A 12,763-nucleotide genomic window follows, 5' to 3' on the forward strand; every position below is an offset into this window, starting at 1 on the left:
TTTCCCAGTTTTCTCCACCCCAAGGACGCTTTTAATTTAATATTTATCTTTCAGGATTCTGTTTTCAAAATGCTAATAATTAACTTGATTCTGTTTAAATACATAGCTTTGATTTATGATCTCTGAATAGCAAGAGACACACTGAGTCTTAATGATATGACGGAGTGCCCCTATATAGGGCTATTAGAAATTCTGAAATCTTCAAATTGCTCTCTGTTGTAATTTTTGGAGACCCTGGAATCTGAAGACACCGTCCTGGGCAACACAGAGATACCCACTCCAAGCACAAGAAGCGTTGGTTTAAATATTCCTTGTAACCTTCTTGTACATATATCGTTCTTTATTCAGCAACGTTTCTGGCTTTACCTGATTTTGTACCCTGCACAACTTCGCAAACTGACCATGTCCTTATTAGATTAGCACTGGATAGGATTTTGATCACCTACATTCATCTAGTAAAATCTTTAACCAATATTTACATCAATTATCTTTTCCTCTGCGAATTGTCTCGGGAGATGGTGAACATATGCAAGGAATTAATCAAAGAGAGTGAATATATCCAGAGTTTTTTCTCTTTTTCTCTAGCTTATCAAATGTCAACAAGGTAAGTTTTCAGGATAAATTTTATCATGAATAAGAAAAGCAATCCACAACTCCTTGTTCTTTACTGGAAATGGTAGATTACATAGAGTACATTTAATTATGTCTGCCTGTGTCACCAGAATGTAATAAAAAAGTAAGGAGTTTCAGTGCAACCAGTTGATCAACAATTTGACTTATTTTCACTGAATTGACCAGTTATATTCGTGTTTGGGGGAGGTTATCTGTGAGAGCTTATATTTTAAAAATATTTCCATTAAATCTAACTCACCTTGAGTAACATACCTGAGATATGGTATTAGAGGGTTTTCTTATTTTTAAATCTTTTTTTCATTTTTAGTTCCGGGGTACATGTGCACGATGTTCAGATTTGCTACATAGGTAAATGTACGTCATCGTGGTTTTCTGAGCCTATCAACCCATCACCTAAGTATTAAGCCCAGCATGCATTAGCTATTTCTCCTAATGCTCTCCCTCCCCGCACTCCGCCCGCTGACAGGCCCCAGTGTCTGTTATTCCTCTGGCTGTATCCATGTGTTCTCATAGTTCAGCTCCCACTTGTAAGTGCGAAGATATGTTGTTTGGTTTTCTGTTCCTGCACTAATTTGCTGAGGATAATGACTCTGTATTCGTTTGCTGAGGATAATGGCTTCCAGCTCCATCCATGTCCCTGCAAAGGACATGATCTCATTCCTTTTTAGAACTATTCTAAGAGTAAACAGAAAGATTTCCAAGTTAACAAAACCATAATGGAAATAAAACAAAAATAAGATTTTCTAGTTTGACATCCAAGGCTGAGTGAAAGAACCATTTATTAATGTGTGAAACACAAACTTGTTGAGTTCTGCAAATATTAGTATATACAATGCTTAGCATTAAGTGACCAAACGTCTCTACTTACCGGTGTGCTCTGTACAGTCAGCGTTCTCAGCTTGACGGTACTTGGTGGTGCTGGAACAAAAAGCGGCATCGGGAATTGACAATTCAGCTATGTGGGAGATAACACAGTGCTACAAGACAGAAAGAAATACAATCATTTGTCAACAATATTCTTTAGTCTGGTTTAGAAATCATAAATAATTGTATTAAGAGCTCCTTGATACTTCAGTACTAGTTCTTCCTTTATTCCCCTTTAAGAGAGAAGTGATGATTGGGAATGATCATTGCTAACATTTTTTGAGGCCTTATTGTTTTTGTTTTTTGTTTTGAGATGGAGTCTCACTCTGTTGCCCAGGCTGGAGTGCAGTGGCACAATCTAGGTTCACTGCAACCTCCGCCTCCCGGGTTCAAGCAATTACCCTTCTCAGCCTCGCGAGTAGCTGGGACTACATGCGCCACAACGCCTGGCTAATTTTTGTATTTTTCGTAGAGGCGGAGCTTTACCATGTTAGCCAGACTGGTCTCAAACTCCCGACCTCAGGCAATCCACCTGCCTCAGCCTTTCATAGTGCTGGGATTACAGGTCTGAGCCACCGCGTCTGGCCGAGGCCTTATTGTTTTAAGCCCTTTATGTCATTCCATCCTTGCAACAACCCTTTGAGGTTTAATGATTATCAGCTTCACTTATAGATGAAGCAACTGAGGTACAGAGAGGTTAATCATGTGCTAAACATCACACAGCCAGCAAGTAAGATTCAGGAAAGCCTACTCTCTCACATTCTATCTCTTTCTCCCCCTTTTTCTCTGTCCTCTCCCTCTTCCTTCCTCCTCCCCCTTTCTCCAGCCTATTAATGATTTTTACATTTAATAATATTTTTATCATAAATGTAGAAGCTGTAGGAAAACAAGAGAATGCAGATAAGTATAAAGAAGAAAATCAAAATGATACCATTCATTACTTTTAATGTTTGACATTATAAATGGTTTGTAAGAGGTGTGTGTGTGTGTGTGTGTGTGTGAGAGAGAGAGACAGAGAGAGAGAAGAGAGTGGGGGAAGGAGAGAGAGCTCACGCATGCAAAAGAGTTTATAAAAAGCAAATGACTTTTCTCCAGAAAAGTAGAACTACCTTGTGCACTCATCAGTGGTCATATGAGTGCCCATTCCTTACTGATTTATACAATATCTTATATATTAAGATAATAATTATATTGTCTTTTTCTGTTTTATCACTATTTTCCCCCATTCATCAATTGTCTTTCGAATATGCTTTATATAAGGGTTTTTTCTGCCGTAACCAAGTTTTAAATTGCTTTGCCATATTTTTTCTCTTATAATTTCTGTTTTATTGTTATTTAATATCACTTCCATCCCAAGATTATATAAATGCACATCTATTTATTCTTCAAATACTCTTTTACTCATAGTGAGGCAGGCCTCACAGACCATTTATAGAAGAGTTTGCTCTTTCACTATCAATTGAAAATACTTTTTCATATATAAAATTCTTACCAACACGTATTTATTTATGAAATTTTTATTTGTTCTTTTGGCACATGTCTATTATTATAAGAATAATGAATTATCAATGTTAATAATACTTTTTCATATCTGAAAGTTAAAATCCTTTCTAATTATTCATCTTTTTCAAAATCTTCTTGGCTATTATCATTGGTTTCCCTTTGATCTCAAGAAAGGACAGCCTGAGTATGGAGCAGAGTGAATGTACATTATCTACACATACCTTTGGTTGGTGCAATTACTTTTACACCAACCTAATACTATAAGTCTGTTGGTAAGCTCTAACTTGCTGATTGTATCTACCAAAAAGTGAAAAGATATACCTCTGTATTATTAGAGAATTGAAATATTTACTTTGACCTTTTCTCTAATTAAGATCCATCATAATTTGATGCTGGTTTTCCATCAACCTAGTGTACCCAAAGGCAAGCAAACTGAAGAAAAAATGGCTTATGTGGCTTATATCATCATGGCTTTAGGTGGTTTAACCAGCATGGACACTAGGTCTGAATCTACACCTGCCTAGAGGCAATGATGCCTGGCTGTTCATAGGGCTGATGCTGTCTCATGAATTTCCTCAAATTAACCCATGAAAATATTACTTTTCACATTCCTACCCAAAGGTATACCTGCCACTCATGGTTATTTGTAAGCAATCCATGATAACAATAGCCAGTCTCTATTGAACAATTGCTGTATACCTAATTGTGTGCTAAGTTTTTGCATGAATTTTCACTTATAACCTTCCCAGTAACCTGGGAAGTTAGAAGCTTTTCTTGTCCTTACATTATTAGTAGTAAATTAAGCTTAACGTTTTTATGTCACTGGTACAAGTTTATAGAAGGAGAAGGTATTGGAAATAAACTCCAAAGTCCCAACCCTTAGCCACATTACTATGCTGTTTCCCAGATACCCTAAAATTGAGACAATAGTTGGGGCCAAGACTGAGCTGCACTAGCCTCCTTCTGGAATGCTTTGTATGAAGGCTTCCCTGAGAAGACTTATTCCAAAACTTTATTGGACACCCATGCTCTGTCTGCCTCAAAATGTTATCCAAATTTATGATATTATTGTTAAGGCCAGTTTGGATATGTTATATTAAATACATTTTTATTAAAATAGGAGAAGTTATTATAAACAGGGAAAGCAATTTTTCTAAAAGGTAAAATAAAAAGTATTTTAAATCTACTTAGATAACATCCAGGACAGGACAGTTGTCCATCAAATATATTTTGGAAGGATGCCATTTAAGCTTTCATAATTTTTGTTGTTGTTGTTGAGACAGAGTCTCGCTCTGTCACGTAGGCTGGAGAGCAGTGGCATGATCTCACCTCACTGCAACCTCTGCCTCCTGGGTTCAAGCAATTCTCCTGCCTCAGCCTCCCAAGTAGCTGGGATTACAGGCCTGCGCAACCACGCCCGGCTAATTTTTGTATTTTTAGTAGAGATGGTGTTTTGCCATTTTGGCCAGGCTGGTCTCAAACTCCTAACTAAAGGTGATCTACCCACCTCAGCCTCCCAAGGTGCTAGGATTACAGGCATGAGCCACCATGCCCGGCCTAAGCTTTCATAATTTTAAAGCAACAGTTATATAATGAATCACCAGAGGTCTTTTTGAAGAAAAACTATTATCTTAATTAGTGATCTTTACCTTGTACGTAATACTCTCAGCATTTCCATAGCATATTTTTTAAAAATTGCCAGTCAACTTTTAAAATATATTTTTTAATTCTCAGGATACTCCATGAATTAATCAAGAACCTGAAATATTGTGCAGTTACATGCTGACAATTCAAGAAAAGTTGGGGTCTTTCCATCAGAAGAGTGAAACATTTCTCATTTTCCAGTGCTTGTTGGAAGAAAAGATGTACACACAGGAAGATGGTAATGTTATCACTTCACCTGAGTTAGCAATCCATTCTCTTGTCTCCTTTCTGATATTAGGAGCACCGAGCCAATGACTGGGGGAGGAAATATTACAGAAATCACCTATTTCATCCTTTTGGGATTCTCAGATTTTCCCAGGATCATAACAGTGCTCTTCACTATATTCCTGGTGATCTACATTACATCTCTGGCCTGGAACCTGTCCCTCATTGTTTTAATAAGGATGGATTCCCACCTCCATACACCCATGTATTTCTTCCTCAGTAACCTGTCCTTCATAGATGTATGCTATATCAGCTCCACAGTCCCCAAGATGCTCTCCAACTTCTTACAGGAACAGCAAACTATCACTTTTGTTGGTTGTGTTATTCAGTACTTTATCTTTTCAACGATGGGACTGAGTGAGTCTTGTCTCATGACAGCCATGGCTTATGATCGTTATGCTGCCATTTGTAACCCCCTGCTCTATTCATCCATCATGTCACCCACCCTCTGTGTTTGGATGGTACTGGGAGCCTACATGACTGGCCTCACTGCTTCTTTATTCCAAATTGGTGCTTTGCTTCAATTCCACTTCTGTGGGTCTAACGTCATCAGACATTTCTTCTGTGACATGCCCCAACTGTTAATCTTATCGTGTACTGACACTTTCTTTGTACAGGTCATGACTGCTATATTAACCATGTTCTTTGGGATAGCAAGTGCCCTAGTTATCATGATATCCTATGGCTATATTGGCATCTCCATCATGAAGATCACTTCAGCTAAAGGCAGGTCCAAGGCATTCAACACCTGTGCTTCTCATCTAACAGCTGTTTCCCTCTTCTATACATCAAGAATCTTTGTCTATTTGAGTTCCAGCTCTGGAGGCTCTTCCAGCTTTGACAGATTTGCATCGGTTTTCTACACTGTGGTCATACCCATGTTAAATCCCTTGATTTACAGTTTGAGGAACAAAGAAATTAAAGATGCCTTAAAGAGGTTGCAAAAGAGAAGGTGCTGCTGAGTTTACAGATTCTGAGATTTCTGCCAGATATGGCCCATCAGAATCCCCCTAACCCACAAAATATGATCATGAATGGACTATAACAAAATTCACGCTGCCTACTGCCTTTTGGACAAAGAAGGCTTGATTTGATGCAGAAAATATGCCAATATGGACCAACAGATGACTCAGTGCCACAGACATCAGGATCTTTAGGTCCTGGAGGTTCATTATTTTTATCCTACATCAGGTGTGGCCTCACCATTTATTAATTTGTCCAAAAGTATTTTTGAAACAACAAGATTTAGAAATCTTTTGTTTCCTGTGGCTTCTCAGGTCAAAGATGGCTCAATGTTAAGAATTTGCCACTAGAGAAATGAGGCCTGGCACAGACGCCCAGGAGTTTAGAAACATCATCTCCCATATATGCTGATACAGCATAATAAAGACATGGTGGTAACCATTGATTATTCTGTGTTTCTGGACAGGAGAGAATAAACAGACAGAGGGGTTCTGCCATTGGAAAGGGAAAAAAGCAATGTATTGGCCTGGTTGTGTCTTTAAGAAAGAGCAACATGAGATACCTGCAGTTTGCCTAAGACCTCTCTCAGCACTAATCATCTGATACATATTTGACAATTTCCTTGCCTACACTAGCTGTAGCATTAGAAAGAAGGAGGTGATTTTAATCATGAAGTGGGGTAGAAACAAGGATATGGTCCCTGCAATGACATTTACTTATGAGTCTGATGATTTGATTTCTTGTATCTAGAGCCTACTGGGAAATTATAATGGAGATGATATTCAAAGTTCACAGCCAATAACAACATCTGATACTGTGGAACTCAAACTTTCTTTTTCTCCCCCACTAAATTTACAAAATTTACTCTTGTTTGACTGGGGAACTATTGAATCCAGGAAAGGATGAAAGAAACATGGGTCAAAGGTATCTCAGTCAAGCGCAACCTAGACAAGCTAACCTGCAGTCATGTTCAGAAAAGTCATGCATTTAAGCCTACTCTACATCAGCCAGTCCCAGCTGATCTCCAGGTGATCTGAGGATACGTGAGTGGCAATAAATAAATGTTGCAGTCAGCACTGGATTTTGCGGTTTGTTATACAGCAGTAATCAATATACTTCATAATTTAAAATTAAAAATTTTCCCCTTTACCGAACTGCCTGGCTTCAAATTCAGGCTCTGCCACCCCCAAGCTGTGTGATGCTGGACAAGCCACACAATCTTTTGTGCCTCAGTTTTCTCATTTGTAAAATTGAGATATTATATATCTATTTTGGAGTTGTTTAGGATGATTGAGCTGATACTTATTCAAAACTCAGAATAGGGACCCCAGCATATAATAAACGCTATACATGAGTCATGTATTATTATTTATTGAGTGCTTTCTATGTTCAAAGAATTAAAATGGTTTCAGTTGAGCTAAGTTTTATTGTTATACCAACTTCATAGATGAATAAACTTAGGCCAGAGGAATTCAGAAACACAGCTAGTAAGTGAAGGGGTGTGAATCCAAACTAACATTGCAGATATCAAAGCCTCCTCCCTTCTTCAATACCCCTTAATGTATAAGGTGCCAAATTGCTTATTAATATACAAGGTAAATATGAATAAAATAAAGCAATATTTATGAGATGCAGCCAATGCTAAAGTCAGAAGTAACAATCTTTCGAAAAGAAATACAATAAAGTAACAAAGCTGTGAATTGGAAAAAAATTGAAAAAAGAATGCCAATTCAAGCCTTAAGAAAACTAGGGGAGAAGTGGAGGAGTGGGCAAGATGGCTGACCAGAAGCAGCTAGTGTGTGTGGCTGTCATGGAAAGGAAAAGAAGGGGTGAGCATTAGGTCTTTGCAACCCTTAAGTCAGGAGATCTCCTTATGAACCCACTCCACCAGGGCTTTCAGTCTTCAGTCTAACACACAGAGCTACCTGGAGTCTTGGCAGATCAGCCACTCAGGCCAGCATGGAGACCTCGACCTCGAAGGCTTAGATACTTGGGTTTTCTGGTAAAAGTAGCTGCAGCTCCAGCAAAGTTGGAGGTTAGACTCCTGTATATACTCCTAGGAAAGAGGCTGAATCCAGGGGGGTTAACAGCAACAACCCACAGGCCCCACTTCCATGGCACCTCACAAGATAAGATCCACTGGCTTGGAATTCCAGCCAGCTACCAGTGGCAGCATTGCACCTCCCTAAGAAGGAGCTCAATGGGAAGAGCTGGGCTGTCATCTTTGCTATTCAGATGACTTAGCTTTTCCGGCCTTTGGGCTTTGAAGAATCTGAGCTGATCAAGGGTGGAAGAGAACCCCCAGCCTTGCACAGCACAGCTGCTCTATCCAAATATAGCCAGACTGTGCTTTAGGTGGGTGTCCAATCCCATTCCTCCTCACTGGGCAGGACGTCCCAACTGGGGCCTGCAGCCACCCCCACCAAGCTCTCCAGCTGACAAAGATTTGAATTATCCCTGAGATGGCACTCCCAGAGGGAGAAGTGGGTTACCATCTTTGCTGTTTTGGTGACTTAGCAACTCCAGCCTTTAGGCTTCGAAGTATCTGAGATGACTGAGGACTGAAGTAGACCCCCAACACAGCACAGCTATTCTACCAAAACGTGGCCAGACTGCCTTTTTAAGTGCTTCCTGACCCTGTTCCTCCTCACTGGGTGGAACCTCTCAACTAGGCTCTCCAGCCACTTCCTACAGCTGCTTTGGGCCAGCAAAAGCTGTATACCTCCCTGGGACAAAGCTCTCAGAGGAAGGGACAGGCCACTATCTTTGCTGTTTCACAGCCATCACTGGTGACACCTCCAGGTTCTGGGAAATCTGAGGTGACTAGGTACTGGAGCAGGCCCCAAGCATATAACAGCAGCCCTATGGAAAAGTGGCCAGAGTGTTACGAGGGTTTCCATTCCCATATCTTCTCACCAGGAAGATCCTCAGGCCTGGGCTTCCAGCCACCACCAGCCAGAACTATCAAGCCAGCACCAAATCAGCAACTCCCTAGACAGAGCTTCCGAGGTCAGCTGAAAGTTTCTATGCCACTGCCTCTGCAGTGGAACTGCCCTTGACACCCTCCGACTAATGAAGGAGCAAAGACACTAAGTGCTTTATCCACACCTCTAATAATCTGCAGTCAACCCAAGAAGAAGAGGCTGGTCTGTCTCCCACTCGTCCCACACACTCCCCACCACTCATCACCAGACAGAGAACCCCTGGCTTGGGCCCACAACACATACCCTCTATCTTGGGCTGGCTGCACTGAGTGATTGCTGACCTGCATCTCTCTGGGGTGGAGCGCCCAGGAGTCAAACAAATGACCATTAGACACAACCATTACGAAGATTTCTTCCACTGCTGTCTCTAAGCTGGGGAAGGAACATAAACACAAAGATCTCCCCAGAGCTGCAGTGGGCAGCCCAGGAGTGCTGAATCAGAAACTACGGCCAGCACTCAGGGGGAGAGGAACCCACACTTTCAGAGCACTGAGAGGGAACACAGCTGCAACTGTGAGGAAACACAGGGGAGCCACACAACAGAGCAAGAGTCTTCCAGATGGCCTGTAAGCCTACGTATCACCTGCTGAATCACACCTCAAAGCTTCAACACCAAATATATCTCACTAGCATATCCCCCTCTGAAGTCAGAGATAAGAAGTGAGCTTCAAATAAAGACCCCACACAAAGCCTTGGCCCAGTGAAAACATCCAGAAAATAAGTCGATTGACTGTACTCAAACTACTCTGCAGTTAAAGAAACATCCACATGCAGAGATGAGAAAAAAAATGTAAGAACTCTGGTAACTCAAATGGCCAAAATATCATATGTTCTCCAAATGATCACACCAGTTCTCCAACAAAGGTTCTTAACCAGGCCAAACTGGCTAGAATGACAGAAATAGAATTCAGAATACCGATAGAAAAAAGATCATTGAAACTCAGGAGGATGGCAAAATCCAATCCAAGAAAAATATGAATCACAATAAAGTGACACAGAAGCTGAAAGAAAAATAGCCAATATAAAAAAGCACTTAGTGGGTCTGACAGAGCTGAATAACACAATACAAGAATTCCACAATACAATCAAAAGTATTAAGAGCAGAATAAACCAAGTTGAGGAAACAATCTCAGAACTTGATGCTGGTTCTCTGAAATAAGACAGTCAGACACAAATAAAGAAAAAAAAAAAGAAATGAACAAAGCCTCCAAGAAGTATGGGTTATGTAAAGAGGCCAAATCTACAAGTAACTGGCATCCTTGAAAGGGAGGGGAAGAAAGAAAACAACTTGGAAAATATATTTCAGAATATTGTCCATGAAAATATCCCCAACCTTGTTAGAGAGGACAACAGTCAAATTCAGTAAACACAGAGAAGTCCTGCAAGATTCTACACAAGAAGATAATCGCCAAGACACATAATCATTATATTTTCCAAGGTCAAAATAAAATAATGTTAAAGGCAGCTATAAGGAAACGGTGAGTCATCTACAAAGGGATCCCCATCAGGCTAACAGCAGACCTCCCCACTGGTACCCTAGAAGCCAGAAGAGTTTGGGGTTTTATTTTCCACATTCTTAAAGAAAATAATCTTCAACCAAGAATTTCATATCCAGCCAAACTAAGCTCCTAAGTGAAGGAATAATACAATCCTTCTCAGATAAGCAAATGTTAAGGGACTTCATTACCACCGGACCTGCCTTACAAGAGATCTTGAAAGGAGCAGTAAGTATAGAAAGGAAAAACTGCTACCAGCTAATACAAAAACACAGTTAAACACAGAGATCAGTGTCACTATAAAGCAACCACACAATCAAGTAAACGTAATAACCAGCTGACAGCACAATGACAGAATCAAATGCACACATATCAATATTAACCTTGAATGTAAATAGGCTAAATGCCCCACTAAAAAGGCACAGAGTGGCAAGCAGGATAAAAAAAGCAAGACCCAATGGTATACTGTTTTCAAGAGACCCGTCTCACATGTAAGACACACATAGGCTCAAAATAAAGGGAAGGAGAAACTTCCATGGCTGATTTGTTACTGTTGCTGCCAAATGTCACAGACTGAAAGAATCAAAATTGTAAAAATTTCTATTCTAACCAATTAATGTATGAATTATGTGAAATAAAAATCACAATCACAACATACTTGCTTGTGGAAACTAAAAGTTGATTATGAAATTAATACGGAAAAGAGCAAAGTATATCCAAGATATTCTTGCCTTTATAAATATCAATGTATTCAGAAGCTATATAAGTGACATAAGCAAGATGGGGAGTCGGGGGTCTCAGCCCTCATCACCCACAGAAAACAACTGGACAGCTATCTGTGCATGAAAGTTGCTGTAGCAAGGCTCTGGAGTCCAGTTAAGAAGCTGCAGCAACACAGTGAAGACAAGAGAATGAACATGTTAGTCAGTTCTCCAGAGAGACAAAACCAATAGGATATCTCAGAGGAGTTCCTGAACTCCTTAAAATTGTTGGAAAAATATTCTGTATATATACATCTTTTTTGATGAAAGTTTTACATCATTTGGATTCACAGGAAGGACCATGAGATAACCACTGTGATAGCTCTAGGCTGTTATCTTGTAGGCTTTTTCTTTTCACATGTGTTATCTCCACACAGTTTGGTTCTTTTGTTTTAGTATTGGTGTGTATGTGGAGTATTCCTTTTTCTTTTAAACAAAGGTAAAACTAGACTTTCTCTGAATATGCTATTTTGCAACTTGGTTTTTTTTTCCACCAAAGATAGCCTTCCAGGTCAGCACATAAAGATAAATATTTTTAATGTTTGCATAGTGTCCCTGCTTAATATTACATAGAGTAGCTGGGTCATAATTATTTAATCAGTATTCAAAAACATAGTATGAGTGCAAAAATGTTCACTGATTTGGAGAGAAAGATTGTGTTATGGCAAGTTAGAAGAAACAGGATATGTGAAGGTGAAAAATTCAGAGGAACTTCTATAGATCACCACCTTAGGGAAAAAAAGACAAGGATTGGAAAACTGCAGAATGTTTAAATTTGTTGCCACCAAAGCTAAAAGCACAATTTGTGCAGAAGGAGTTACCAATGCAGCTAAGGCTATCCTGCATCTATGCTCCAGCTTCCAGGACTCCTCTCTATGCCAGAGACATTATAATAACAGAGAAAGCAACAACAACAACTACAACCTACAAATAAAGGATGTAAAATAAATTATAATACAAGGCAAGGCTGCATGTAGTCTAGCTAAGCCCATCTTGAGGGAAAGTCCAGGGACAAATTTGGAAAAAGTTATAGGATAGGCAACAGATAAAGGTATGAAGTCATAAAGGAAAGAATTTGAGCAATGTGTTAAAGAGCAATACTGGTAACTGCCCTGGGTGTGCCTGCCTACCAGACACCCAATCTTGCAAGACCCACATTAAAAGTCTTGCTTCCACTGTTGTTTGTGTCTCCAAGTCCATTCTTTGAGTTTTGACAGGTGAATGTGTTTCTTGCAATCACTTTCTAGAGAAGGCATAAAAGAATATTGCTGCCATTCTCCAGCCTCTGTCCCTATGATCCACCTCTAGCCTCCATGCCTTGTTCTGGCCAAAGAGAAAAGAAGGTTGAACTCCAGGGAATAAAAAAGCATGGTGGACTTCCATTCCAAGATGGCTGAATAGGAACAGCTCTGGTCTACAGCTCCCAGTGTGATCGACGCACAAGATGGGTGATTTCTGCATTTCCAACTGAGGTACCTGGTTCATCTCATTGGGAATGGTTAGACAGTGGGTGCAGCCCATGGAGGGTGAGCCAATGCAGGGCAGGGCATCGCCTAACCTGAGAAGTGCAAGGGGTTGGGGGATTTCCCTTTCCCAGCAAAGGGAAGCCATGACAGACTGTACCTGGAAA

At 40.1% G+C, this 12,763-nt stretch overlaps 1 protein-coding gene across 1 annotated transcript; it reads left to right on the top strand.

The window, feature by feature from the left end:
- The first annotated feature begins 4,914 nt into the window (after window positions 1-4,914).
- On the top strand, window positions 4,915-5,939 carry LOC100596577 (olfactory receptor 5AN1). Its single transcript, XM_003275351.3, has one exon. The coding sequence runs from the start codon at window positions 4,956-4,958 to the stop codon at window positions 5,889-5,891; it is 936 nt and encodes a 311-aa protein (XP_003275399.2). The 5' UTR covers window positions 4,915-4,955; the 3' UTR covers window positions 5,892-5,939.
- Window positions 5,940-12,763: the final 6,824 nt, after the last annotated feature.

Source organism: Nomascus leucogenys, chromosome 4 (assembly GCF_006542625.1).
Source record: "Nomascus leucogenys isolate Asia chromosome 4, Asia_NLE_v1, whole genome shotgun sequence".
Taxonomy (NCBI): domain Eukaryota; kingdom Metazoa; phylum Chordata; class Mammalia; order Primates; family Hylobatidae; genus Nomascus; species Nomascus leucogenys.